The sequence below is a fragment of the Ceratotherium simum genome, chromosome 27 (genome assembly GCF_057802395.1).
Source record: "Ceratotherium simum simum isolate JZ-2026a chromosome 27, ASM5780239v1, whole genome shotgun sequence".
NCBI classification, from domain to species: Eukaryota; Metazoa; Chordata; class Mammalia; order Perissodactyla; family Rhinocerotidae; genus Ceratotherium; species Ceratotherium simum.
This window is the reverse complement of record NC_141926.1, coordinates 28,283,862-28,298,507: the sequence shown is the minus strand read 5'-3', so window position 1 is coordinate 28,298,507 and position 14,646 is coordinate 28,283,862. Positions and strand designations below refer to the sequence as shown.

Sequence of the window (14,646 nt, the reverse complement as noted above, 5' to 3'; positions counted from 1 at the left end):
TCCCAGCTAAGGGATGTGAGTGATGAGAATGAACCCTCCTTTTAGCCCTGCCCCACAAACACACACTGACACATATACAGTTCCCATCCTTCCATCTACACACACACACATACACACACGGACACACACGGACGTATGTGTGAAATCTTGTCATTTTGATTAAATCAGAATTCTCAGTTTGTATTGCTATTTCTGTGGATGCTACTCAGAATTGAGCTAAATCATAAACATTATTGCTGTTATTTTTTTCCCTGCAGGTTTCCTTTTCCTTGGAGTTAGTTGTTTTGTTTTTTGGTTTGCTTAGTTTTCTATGTGTATCACTGATGCACTTCCAAACTCTCCACCAGTTGCTTAAATCTCCTCTTATTCTCTTGTCAATTTTTTCTTCTTGGGGAAGTCTGTTCTGGAGCTTTATGACCTGCTCCAGTCTGCACTGGTTCTCTTTTACTCCTAATATGTTGAGATCTTCTTTCGTCATCACCCTGGGCATGCCCTTTGCATCCTTTATGTATTTTCTGTATCTCCTGTATTTCTCTTTTTTGGTTTACCTTCTGCTTTTGAGGCAGCAGCATATCTTTGAAGTTTATATCTGTGCACATTTTCACCGATCTGTAATTGAGGAATGTATATTTGTGTATTCTTGCATAAACATTATCAGTTGTTTATAATTAATGTGTATTTTTGGTATAGGTAAATGATTAACATTTGGAAAATTCTAGCTGATAACTACAATTTTAGAAACTTTGTCATGTAAATAACAAAAGTAATATATACAAAATGCAATGATTCAATAATATAGAGGTGTCTAAAATAAAACTAATAATGACAGTCTCTGCCACTGCCTTGTTGTAACCACTCGTGTAGCCTTTCAGATTTTTTCCTTTTGTTTATACAAACATGCTTAAGAAGAATTTTTTTTTTCATTTTTAAAATTTTACTATTCATATTATTTTGTAACTTATATCACTTCAAAATATATTGTGGGCATTCTTAAAGTTAAGGCAATATGTCTACCACATTATCTTTACTACCTGCATTTAGTAGTCCATGGTATAGATATACTCTCATTTGTTATATATTACCCTTTTTATGGACATAGGTCCTGTATTTTTTCCCAGTCTGCCATTTCTGTTCGAATTAGTTTATGGTACCTTTTTCCATAAAGAAGTTTTAAAAATACTGTGCTTTCAAATCTTTTCCTCCTTTCTGGATTCTGGAGTTTCATTGCTGTATAAAAAATTTTCTTCAACCTAAGGTATTATAAATTTTCTGCAGTATTTTCTTAAAACACTTAGTAAATTTTTATTTTATGAATTCAGATGTACATATATTTACATTTAACTCAGTAGCATTTTATTTGAGCTTTCTGCATTCCTTATTAATAAAATAATTTGTTGTGTTTTTCTTTTTTATGCTGTCTTCTTCAGGTTTGATATTATGCTTACGTTAGCTTTAGTAAGTGAATTTGAGAGCTTTCCTTTTTTTCTTATACTCTAGTGTGGTTTACATAGAAATTATTTGTTCCGTAAGACTAAGTTAGAACTCACTTTAAAACCATTTGAGCCTAGCCCCTTTTTTGGTTGTAGATTTTTTGACAGGTTCTTTTTTTGTTCCTTCTACAGTGATTGGCTTATTTAAATGTTCTATATTTTCTTGGCAGTTGAATCTAATCAATATCAACATTCGATATTAATTCACAAAATATGTGCATAGCACAGTGTCTAACTTATGATGCCCACTTCTGTCTTATTTTCCCTAAATTAGATATTATATATTTTTAATTTTTAATCTTTTTAATGCTCAGTTTATTATGAATTGAGGGAAAAGTGTTTATATATCTTCTATCCTGTCACATTATCAAAAAAATCTTTGTTAGGTTTATTTTGTATTAGCTTTTTGGCTATGACAAGAAGGTGTGCCTATTTCTAAATATAGATTTCCTTATGTATTATGATTAGACCAATTTTTAAAATATTATATATGTTTGCTAGTGATAAAACCATGTGATGAAAGTGTTAGCTTTGTTACCAATAACAAAAAGATAAGTTGGCACATGGTCAGAAAGAACTGTATTGTAGTTACCAGGGGCAAAGGGGCTGGGTGGTGGGCACAAGGGGTGAAGGGAGACATGTATATGGTGATTGACAAACAAAAATGTACAACCAAAATTTCACAATGTTATAAACTATTAAGACATCAATAAAAAAAATAAAAAAGGTAAGTTGGAGAATGAAACCTACATCTGGGTAAGTGGACTTGCTAAGGTTTATCCTCTTAATTAGGAAAAGTTACCAACCCTGTCAGTCACAGTTACCATTTCAATCACAGGACCTCCCATATGGTAGTCTGCCCCATAAACATACAGTATGAAGGAGTTAATAGGCAGGCAGATCTGGAAAAATAAATGAGGAAAGACACGTAGATTCTTCTCTCAAATTGACTTTGTTAGGATTAGTTTCCATCGTTAACAGAAAATCCCCAAGTAATAGTGGCTTAAAGAGAGAAGTTTTTGTCATGTAAAAATGAAATCCTAGCAGTACAGGACTACTATGATGAGCAAAAATAAAAGCCAGAAGGAAAAAAAGGAATAAATGTTCTCAAAGTACTAGTTGCTTGTATGTGTGCGTATGGGGGTGGAAGTGGGAGAGCCATACCATAATTATAATTGTGGGATTAGTATAACTTTTTTCATTTACTTTAAAAAACATTAAAATTTCTTTTTTTGTAAATTTTTTTGGTCTATACCTATTAAAGTGCCCATAGAATTTTATTTCTATATTAACGAAACTTTTTTTAACTGACTAGTTATTTTATTGCTTCATAACAATTTGTTCCTAGTTGACATAACTTGATCGCTTTTTTTACTCTTGAAATACCTATTATTATTACCCCTTTGTTTATTCAAAAGATATTAAAATATATTTATTACAACATAAAACATGTTGAAAAGTACACAGTGCATGAGTGTACAGCTCAGCGAATTATCACAGAATAAACATATCTATGTAACCACCTATCGGGCCAAAAAGTAGAACACTACAGCACTCCAAAAGCTACCTTTATTTCTTCTTCATATCACTATACTCTCCCAATATTTTTCTGAACATTCTTGTGCATGTGTTGCTGAAAACTTATGTGAACATAGCAAAGTAGAAATGCCAAGTCAAAATGTTTGTTTATTTTAAATATTGCTAGTATTTTCTAGTTGCCTTCAAATAGTTATACTAGTTTGTCCTTCCATTGATGGCTATCTGAAATCCCACTATTTTATGTATTTCTTTGATCTTTGGTGAGGGTGAGTGTCTTTTTGTAAGTTTTTTGGTAGTTGATATTTCTTAAGTTAACTGCCTATTCATCATGTTTGGACATTTATTTCAAAGGCTTTTTTTGTTTACATTAAATGAGGATTTGATCTGCTAAGAAATTTGATTTGTCTATAATTTGCAAAATTGTATTTTGTGGTTTTTCATTTATCTTTAAATTTATTTTTGGTGTCTTACTGTGCAGAATTTTTAAACTGTTATAAAATATGGCAGTGTTTTCTTTATTGATTTGGGGGCTATATGTTCACTTCCAAAATTATGCAAATCTTTAATTTTAGTATTTTCATGATTTTACTTTTTGTTTAGATTCCTAGATAGGGGATTTTAGTTTTGTCCAAAAAGAGAAATCTTCACATAGTCCAAACATGAAATTTTGACTAATGCCATCCTTTTTACACTGACCTGAAATACCGTCTTTATCACATATTAAATCTCATTTATAAGCCGGTCTGTTTGGGTCTCTCTGTTCACTGATCTATTTTTCTATTTTTGAACACCTATTTACATTATGGACCATTTGTAATATATTTTGACATTTTGTAGGAAAAACGCTTTCTCATTTTTCTTCTCTTATAAACAAAAAGTTTGGCAAGTCTCATTTTTCTTTTTTGATGATTTTTGGAATCCATTGCCACCTTCCCACATCTTTTCAGAATTTGTACCTGCGTTATATTTCTGCATTAATTTAGGGTAAGATGGAGAATTATATTTTTTAGTATTTTGAATCTTCCCAAAAAGGAACATGATATGCCTCTTCAATATCTGGTCCTTTCTTATGTCCTTTAGTAAGGTTTTATAATTTTACTTCACAATGGCCTTATAGCTTTGTTGTTTAATTCATTCCTGTTGATAGGGTAGGTAGTGGGAGAGCAAATTAATTTTATGTATTCATGTTGTATCCAGTTACCTCATTGAACTCTTTGTGTTTTCTAATAATTTTTCAGTTGACTTTCTCGATTATTTCAGTAAACTGTCTCCCAATAATTATCTCATTATTGGGATAATTTTCATTATACTTTTTATTTCATTTCTGGTTTTATTAATGTTGATCAGACTTTTCAGAATATAGTTAAAATAATAGTAGTAAGCTCCTTTGTCTAGTTTCTGATTTTAATGAGAATATCTCTAGTGTTTTATTATTAAGTATGATGTGTAGTATTTGTTTTTTATAGATCCCTCATAAATTTAAAAACACTTTCTTAAATTCATAGTTGAGTTTTCTTTTAAACTGACTGGTGTTAGAATTTAGAAGTTTTTTAATGCATCTATTTGAGATGCTGAACAGATCTCTCCTTAATCCTTGGAATGTAAAGATCATTGATTTTTTTTTCTTTGTAAATCATTGTAAACACTATCTATTCCTATATATTGTTTTTGTACACAGTGTAGTTTATCAAAAATAGATATAGATATTGGCATCTATGTTCATAGGTAAATTGATCTATAGTTTCTTTTTTTATATTTGTCAATTTTTGATATTCAGATTATCCTAGGCTTGGTTATCCCCTTTTTCAGCCTTTGGGGCAGTTTAGATATCATAGAAATCATCTGGTCCTTGAAGATTTGACATAGCAGCACAGCTCTAAAACAGTGTGGGCCTGATTCGTTTATTGGGTACAGATCTTGGGCAAACTTTTCAGTTCTTCTGTAGTTTTGCTGAGTCTTCAGTTTTCCTACCTCTTAAAGCAATTCTGGTAATTTATATTTTCCTAGATGATTATCTGTTTAATCAAGATGTTAAATAAATTTATTATTCTTTTATAAATTTTAAAACTTTTTTTCTGTATTTTGATATTATCCACTTCCTCATTTCTGGTGTTGACTTTTCTTCCATTTTTTGGTCTTCCATCCAGCTTTTTGGAAAGAAAAAGCCTTTGATAATTTTTATCCAGTTGCCACATTATTTTATTTCTTCTTCTTTATTTTCGTTTATTTTTTTTCTTTTCCTAGCTTCTTGAAATAAATTTTATTCTATATTGGTTAAGTTTGTTATTCCTTTGCCAGTCTGGCTGTATCCTATAGGTTTTGATATCTCATTCCCAGTATTAATATAATTTTGATTCCTTTGGCCCAAGAATAATTTAGAACAGTATTTAATTTTAAATTCTGAAGTATTTAACTTGGGAATTATCTTTAATTCCTATTTGTATTGCATTGTGGTCAAAGAATATAGCTTATGTGATTCTGATTCTCAGGAATTTAAAGTAGGTTTTCTTCATCTCTTGGTACACTGTCAGTTTTTTAAAAATTGTCCATAAACATTTCATGTATATACACTCTCTAAACTCAACTAACTTTATTTTAGAGATAAGAGCATTCAGACTTAGAGAATTATGTGACTTGTTTTATGTCACAATTAGTAAATGGTATACCTAGCTTTCTGAATCTTAGTCGGGCCAACTTTTCCTTAGATCTAACTGCCTCCAGAGTACATTGTATGTTTGTTTATTTGGTATCTTCTAACATATACGTATAGTTACATCAAAATAAAGTTTGTAAAAAGTTATAAATTTAGAATATGATTTTATAATATGATTTGGAAAAGTAGAAAAAAGTCCAGGTAGAGCTCATTTAGATCTTTAGAACTGAAGATGGTTTTAAAAGAGAGAGAGACTTTAAACTAGTCTTATTGAATTGGTCATCTGTAGATAGATGGGGAATGAACAAGAAAGGACATCATGCATCCAGAGAACTTAAGAAAAAAGGCACGTGTTCATCTGTGGGGAGATGAGCCTCACCGAGGTGAGGTGGAAGGAGGTCTTTGTTGAAGAGTAATAGGAAATAAGACTGACTAGGTAACGGTGGGCCTGTTTAGTAGGACCATGTTAAAGGTCTGGTGAAAAAGAAGTTAAAAAATGAAATGCAAAGCAGTTTCATCACATTTCATTTTGTAAACGTGTGGTGGTTTTATTGCAGTATCTCTGATAATTAACTTAAATAATTACCTTCATAGGCTGCCAAAAAGTGTGGAAAGGACAAACGTAATTCTAGAACAGGATTCTGAGGAATAGTATGAGTCAAATTTAACAAGTCAGCAGTGTCAACTTTAGTCATAACAATAAATTGTGTAGAGCTCTGCTAAATATACCAGCATAGAACATCTATTTAAAATTTGAGAGAATAGATATGATTGCAGTATATCTTAAAAGTCAGAAAACTTCTTGAGGAAAGTTCATAAATAAAAAAAAAATTGAGAAATGAATTTATGCTGATAAAAAGTGTGTTTTTGTGTTTGAAAAATTACTCCTAGAAATTTAGACATGCCTTTCTACCTCTACTGGTTTGAACACTTATAGATTGTAACTTTCACATTACTTGTAAAAATTAGGAGAATCTTTTTTTTTTTTGAGGAAGGTCAGCCCTGAGCTAACATCCATGCTAATCCTCCTCTTTTTGCTGAGGAAGACCAGCTCTGAGCTAACATCTATTGCCAATCCTCCTCCCCTTTTTTCCCCAAAGCCCCAGTAGATAGTTGTATGTCATAGTTGCACATTCTTCTAGTTGCGGTATGTGGGACGTGGCCTCAGCATGGCTGGAGAAGCCGTACGTTGGTGAGAAGCCGTACGTTGGTGCGCACCTGGGATCTGAACCCCGGGCCGCCAGTAGCGGAGTGCGCGCGCACTTAACCACTAAGCCACGGGGCCAACCCAGGAGAATCTTAAATAGAGCAAAATCAAGAGATAAACATAATCTTAGAGTGGGAGAGGATATATATGCCAGCTCTATAATAGAAATCTATTTGCTATTTATAATAAATTCACAGCCTCTATTTTGAAAGAAGGTAGGAGAATGGATAACCATTTAGTAGTATAATTCCTTATCTCTAAACCTACAATATTATTTTAAGAGAGTCAGTACAAATTTATTTTATTTGGTCATACTAAGTTTGGCCAAAAGCATGATATCTGAAATATTTGAAAATTCAAAAAACTTTGTAATAGCCTATGACAATCATTGTCTTAGGGCTATAATAAGGAAGAACAGTTACTAATTATTTTTGTTTTGCATTTATTCTCAAATTCAGTATAGTTTGGTTATTAAATGAATATGTCCCTTATTTTTCAAATTGGGAATATAGGAATATTTCAAAGAATTCTAAGCAAAGCTTATTGTGTGCTAATTAGGTACGCGGGAAGTGAGCCTTGATAATCTTATATGTCAAAATATAGTTAATTTTCATGGCTGACTTTAACCACAGGAATGAGACTTTAGAATGACATATGTAACCTAAAAAAAAAAGTTGGAATAATTTATTTTAGCTATAAAGTAATTATCTTATTCTATTTATAATGCTATGCTATATAAACTTATTAGCCTTCCATTTAATGAAATGTAAGGATATGTAACTAGAATATTTCATGTATTGTTTGTTAGTTATGTTTTCTCTCTTCTATAAAATACAGCCACCTAGGTGTATTTGGATGGCCAAGAATTGCTTAAGAAAGGCATGCATTGTTTAAAGAAATCCTTTCCAATAGAGTGGATTTTTTGTAATATATTTTGCATGTGGTCCCAAAATGTTTTATGGTTAATAGAATTAGAATTTAGATATGAGTCTAATATAAATGAATATTTTAAAAAGTATTACCTTTAATCATATGGGATTCTTGTATACAGCAATATTTGATGTATAACTCTGCATATGTTTCTATATGAGCAGATGTTTTCCAAATCATTTGCTCATATGGGGAAATATGTATTAGTATTTATTATTTCCCATTATAATTAGTTGTAAATTCTGAGGTGTTTCTGTTTAGAAAAAAAATAAGCTCAAGCGTTAAGATAGTAATAGTGATAATATTCATTAATAATTATTACACTAATAAAATTCAAATATTTTTGAAGCAACAAGGAAATCATCCTATGGTAACTACAATCTCAAGGTTTGCTTTTTCATCCCTTATTTGTGGGTTATTCAGCTAAAAGTTAACTGTAGTGGTATTATTATGCATTCAAGAGCCAGCCATTTTCTTTCAGATATGAGTATTCTAGGGAGCTGTATTTCAATCCTAGAATTTGGAATATTAGAGATGTACATCAGACTGACACTAGAAAGTATAGGATAGGATGTACTTAGTATCTCAGTTAGCATGCCGCTGAATAGACTTTAACCAGGCTCTAAGTTTTACAAAACTATTCCCCTAGTAAGCTTAGATGTATTGTTTAGTTTACCACTTCTCTGTGTGGAAAAAGATCATTTATATACTGAAGGGGTAAGGAGGGCACATGTGGTCAGGTTTTTGGAAATTCTTTTAAACTATGGAACATGGGACAATATTCTTGGATGTACTACCTAGTTTGTAATACTTTAAAAGGAAAGAAGTGTATTTGAATGCAAGAATAATTAAAGTTATAGTATTGAATAATTTTAATTATTATAATTAACCCAAATTGGCATTTTGTTGCATTTTCTAGGCAATTAAGTTGGAGTATTCAAGATTGGTTAAATTGAGCCAAGAAGATACCCCACCAGAAACAGATTATCGTTTACATCATGTAGTGGTCTACTTTATCCAGAACCAGGCACCAAAGAAAATCATTGAGAAAACATTGCTAGAACAATTTGGAGATAGAAATTTGAGTTTTGATGAAAGGTAATTTGAAAATGTGAAATATCTAATTCCTATGCTCGGGCTGTCCTTGTCTTTTTATAGCTCCCAATGCAATTTTTGAATGTTCATTTTACACATACACAAAGACATATTTCGGTAAATACAGCACAAAGTTTGGCTTCACTTAATTTGAACAGTTGCTCTGTAATTTCTCTGGAGTTTATAGTCATGACCTTTAAAATTTGAACTGAAAATAACTTAGATCATTTTAGTACATTTTAAGTGTGAACCAAGGTACTGAGCTAAGGAATATAGGGATACACAGAAGAGTATAAAATAGTCACTGCCGTTTTGGGACTCAGTATTTTACAGAAATAAAGAATTTCTCTATCTCTACACTATGGATATTTTGAGTCAGATAATTCTTAGTTGTAGGGCACTATCCTATAATTTGTAGAATATTTAGCAGTGTTCCTGATCTCTGCCCTCTAAATGCCAGTAGCACTCCCCCAAGTGATGACAACCCAGAATGTCTCCAGATGTTGCCAGAATTCCCTTTAGGGAGCAAAATCACCCATGTTTGAGAATCACTGGAGAAAAATATTTAATCCTATATACAAATGAAGTAATTAAACATCTTTTGGCATAAAGAGAAGCCTTAGAATGCTTAAATTAATTCTGGTTTACCCAAAAATGTTTTCTCTTAGAAACTCCTATAAAACTATTTACCAGTGTTAAAAAATAAAATTTAATCTAGTTAGAATGAATACCTTTAAGAAAATTTAAGCCTCAGATAAAGATCCAAAGTATTAAAAGTTATTTTAGAATACAGAAACATTTATCTTAGAGTTCAATGTAGTCACATTTTAATTCTAAAGTAAATGATGATCTTTATATGAATGTCTCAAAAATTCTGAATTAAAAATGTGTGGTGGAAGAGTATATGAGGAAAAACAAAGCATTTAAGAATAATTCCTGCCTTACTGTGTGTCTTCTGTGAAATTTAGGATCTGTGAAATTTAGGATTAAGTGAAATAGTACGAGTAAATGGTTTTGAAGATCTGGTAGACAGGAAATGCTCAGTGAATGTTGGCTACTATTGTTTTTATTAGTAGTAGTGTGGGCATCACTTATTTTGTTACATTAGACTACAAAGAGCTCAGACCCTCATTATCTGGGTTGTCAATGCAGTATGTTCCAATGAATATATGCTATTGAATTTGGGGAAGATATTTATGGAGTAATCACACTGACTTTTCAATCTTTTGCAATTATTTTTCCTGTGGACTGCAAATAGTCAATTTGTTTTGATAACCTAATTTCTCTTCTGCTTGAAAGACAGAGTAAGATACATGTGGTAACTAAATATATTTTGTGTGGATTTCTTTAGTAATGATGCTGGTGATAAATCTGTCAGAATATTTCCATTCTTACTAAAATGATAAGCACATTTTGTAGTCCTTTTTACTATTTGTGAATAATGCCTTTGGGGGGAAAATAAAATTTAATGTCTGTTGAGCTTGCTTATAGATAGACATTATAAAAAACACATTTCATTTTTTTACTTATGCAATCTTTATTATTAGACTGTGATTTAAAGGCCATATGTAAGTATAACATGGCAAATTTGAGTTAGAATTACTGATGCTATCTTCTTTATATACTTTGTAACTATCCAACATTGGTCCAAAAAAGACATTTTTCACGTAAGGTTATTCAGGAGTTATCTCCTCAAAAAAGTATGTATTGCTCAGTGACAATGGATTTCATTTTCATATGTGTTGGGTAGTTTAGTTTTATGTCACACACATTTTTCAGTTTTTACAGATTTTGCTTTTGAGTTATGAATAGTACATTTCTTTTATTTGAAGGTGTCACAACATAATGAAAGTTGCTCAAGCCAAACTTGAAATGATAAAACCTGAAGAAGTAAACTTGGAGGAATATGAGGTAATGTGTCTTTCGAGAGGTTGAACTGTAGACTGAGGAATTCTGTAGTCCACTGATCTTCCTTTCATTTCAGCTCAGCTGAGCACACGAGAAAATGAGGCGTAGGGGGGTGAAGTCACCTGCCCAGAGTTTTCACAGCTCGCAGGTTACGACTTGGTCAGCAGAACCTGCATCCTTAAATGCTTTAGTACACTGAAGACATGCTGTATATTTTTTTGTTTGCTTCATCAAAGGGGAAGTTAAAAATTCATTTTAATCATTGTATGCCGTATGTATTTGTCATTATTGGACGGTGTATTGTGTGAGAGAGAACACGCGTGTGAGCACTCGTATTGTGCTTGTGGTAATTTCTTTGCACGGAATTCTCTTTGTATTAACTTTGGCTTTAAAATTTATACTTTTTTTTTAAATTTACTAGTTCAAACACCTAGTATTTATTCATACTTTTAAATTTAAATTTGTACATTCTTTTTAAATTTATAAATCTAGTAAATTTTAAGTTGATTTCATGTGTGCCTTTGATTAATGTTTGGTCCCATTTACAAACTTAATTACTTTAGATCCCCTTAAATAATCCGTGTAATTGACCACATTAACAAGTAAGAGGAAAGATATAGAAAAACACTCATTTTTGATGAAAACCCTTAGCTAACCTGGAATACAAGGTAACTACCTTAATCTGCCAAAGAGTGTCTCAAAAAAACAACAAAACTACAGCAAATACATAGATTTGTGAACATTGAAAGCTTTCCTTTTGTGATCAGGAAAAAGACAGGGATGTCTGCTATCCCCACTTCTATTCAGAATTGTACTGGAAGTTCAAGTGGGACAGTAAGGCAACAAAAATAAGCAAAAAGTAAAAAGTTGGAAAAGAAGAAACAAAGTTATTATTTGCAGATTTTATGCCTAGAAAATACAAACAAAATCTACAGATAAATTTATTGAAACTAGTAAGAGAGCTTTGCAACATGCAAACCTATGTCAAATACCAATTTTATTCCATTATACCAGTAACAATCAGAAAATTAAATTTTAAAAAATGACACCGTTTACAATAACATCCAAAGCTATGGAGTATCTAGAAATAAATTTAACACAAGATGTGCATGACTTTAGGAGACATTCAAGAAGACCTAAATAAATGGATATACATATTATGTTTGGAAAACTTGGTGTTGTAAAGATGGCAGTTTTCCCCAAAATGGTTTATTGATTCAGTGCAGTCCTATCAAACTTCTAACAAGTTATTTTATGGAGCTTGATAAGCTGATTCAAAAATGTTATGGAAATGCAAGCATCTCAATCTAGCCCAGACATTCTTGAAAAGGAACAAGGTAGGAAGGCTTATTCTACTAGAAATCAAGGCATATTATCTTAGCTGTTATTCTTTATAATAATATTAGCATAAGAATAGGTAAATTAGAATAGAAAATCTAGGAACATATCTGCAAATAAATGGACACGTGACCTATGCCAGACATGGCAAGCAAATTGGTTACTCACTACCCCTGTCCCCAAGATTCAAGTTACGTGGGACTTGATTGTTAATTGTGATTTGATTCTGCAGTCCTTCCCCAAAGTTGCTTCATTAGATTGGATTAAGCATATTCTTATTCTGAAAAATTCTCATATTCTTACTGCAGAGCCATTAAATCTACAGGTATTTACAAGACATGTTTTTGGATTCTGTATGTCCTGCATGTCTTGCTCTAAGTCAGGGATCAGCAACTTTGGCCCATAGACCAAATCCAGCTCACTACCTGTTTTTATAAATAAAATTTTACTGAAACACGGCCATTTGTTCACATATTGTGTATTAGTGTTTTCACACTACGATCTCAGAGTTGAGTAATTACAACAGAGAATGCATGGCCTGCAAAGCCTAAAACATTTATTGTCTAGCCCTTTACAGAAAGTTTACCTACCACAGCTTCTAAAGCAATTCGAATGACAGTAGAGTGACAATTTGAATACTTTACCCAAGAAAGCTAACTTTATACTTGCAAGACAAATTTTATCTTCATGTGTTATTAAGGTTTACTAATAGTATGAAAAATATGCCTCAAAAAATCAAAATTAAAAATTTAAAAAAGTATTTAAATGTTTCATATTCAAGGAGAATATATTTGGCCAATAACGGGTCTATATGTTATTTACTTTAATTTGCTTACAATAATGTGTATGTAAAAATTTTAACACTTATTAATCTGTATCTGTTTCAGGTTAATCCTGTATTGAATTTTAGTTATGATTTTCCTTGAATCAATTTTTATTAAATAAGTCAAGAAAAAATTTTGATTTTGTTGTTTTTTGGAGTTATAGGATGTCAGCTCTGAGTTGTTTTAGTCCCATATGCCCTATAATTGGTTTTTTTGGAGGGAGAGGCAGTTCAAATCTGAAATGCTTCTGTCCTTTTCACCATATCACAGATGAATGAACTATTCAACTACCACATTTAAAATCAAATTTAGCACAAATTTGGCAAAATTAAAAGGTTAAATAAATTTATTATGATGTAACTTTTTTTTTCTTTTAATTCCTTAAAATTCTGTATCAAGTAACAGTCTTCAATGTTGACTCATATTAGTGTAGTAACTCCATTTACTTCCTACATTCAATGTGATGTAGATCTATAATAATATTTTAATCATATGCGTTTATACTGAAGAATTTTTGAGAGAGAACCTGATTGATTATCCTGCCTTTGTATTTCTGTTGTCTTCTAGTGAGATCTTTGTTATTTAATTCCTCATCAATGTCTAATAATTTTTACATCGGTTATTATACTAATAAATATTCTTGTTTGTCAGAAATTAAAGTCTTGATTTAGGTCTAGTTTATCTTAATTTTGAACTCTTTGCTTCTATTAATTCAAATAGTTATCAGAGCAATGTATTACTTTATGAACAGTTTTAAATTTTACTCTGCATACTTCTGATATTTTCTTTCACTTACAGGAGTGGCATCAGGATTATAGAAAATTCAGGGAAACAACCATGTATCTCATAATTGGGCTAGAAAATTTTCAAAGAGAAAGGTAAGGCAAAGTGGACAAATATGAAAATAAGAGCTTAATTTTTGTACTTGATTGTATTTAGACATGATCTCATCTGTAGAAAAGATTTTATCTACAATGTATATTTTAAATAAACTTTTTATTTTAAAAAAGTTTTAGATTTACAGAGAAATTGCAAAGTTAGTACAGCGAGTTCTCATATACCCCACATGCAATATATTTTCCACTTTAAGTCTATAAGTTTGGCATTAGTGTCTTTGTTTTTATCAGCTCTCAAACACTACAGTTGAAGCTTAGGATGGAATAGGATTAGATTGAAGCCTAGAAGTTTGCTGGGGACCAAAGAAGCTAGTAGTCCAGCACGTGGAATTCTTTGTGTTCCCTACCATCTGCCTTCAGTCACCAACCTTGTTCATATTCTTTCTGAGTCTAATCTTGACTTCCAATCAGAGATAGTCCATTCTATCTCTTTGTCCAAACTTCCAGTTGCTGTAAAAAATATAGCTGTAGAAAACTGATCATGTGTCCTCTAAGTATTCTGACTGCAAACACATTTTGGATTATTTTTTGTTTAGGTTACAGATGGTTTTAAAAGTTGTAATGGAATTTCTACTTATTAAACTATAATATTGTTATTTATTATTTTATTGTTTAGTATTTTAATTGTTACTAATAAATCTATAATTTACCATTACAGATTATTCACTAGTTTGCATTTACTTATTATTCATGTATTTTGTACTTCATATCCTTTAACATTAATTTACTTGACTAGTGATTTTTTTTTGGAACGTGCTGTATTTTA

The 14,646-nt window shown here is 31.3% G+C and overlaps 1 protein-coding gene across 3 annotated transcripts in view; it reads left to right on the top strand.

Moving 5' to 3' along the window:
- The window catches only part of USP25 (ubiquitin specific peptidase 25), a 137,262-nt gene that overhangs the window by 110,864 nt on the left and 11,752 nt on the right, over positions 1-14,646 (top strand). For all 3 annotated transcript variants that reach the window (XM_014795498.2, XM_014795500.2, XM_004440736.3), the window contains 3 exons: positions 8,739-8,917; positions 10,747-10,825; positions 13,783-13,862. In XM_014795498.2, coding sequence (XP_014650984.1) covers positions 8,739-8,917; positions 10,747-10,825; positions 13,783-13,862 — 338 coding nt within the window. The remainder of the gene's footprint in view (positions 1-8,738; positions 8,918-10,746; positions 10,826-13,782; positions 13,863-14,646) is intronic.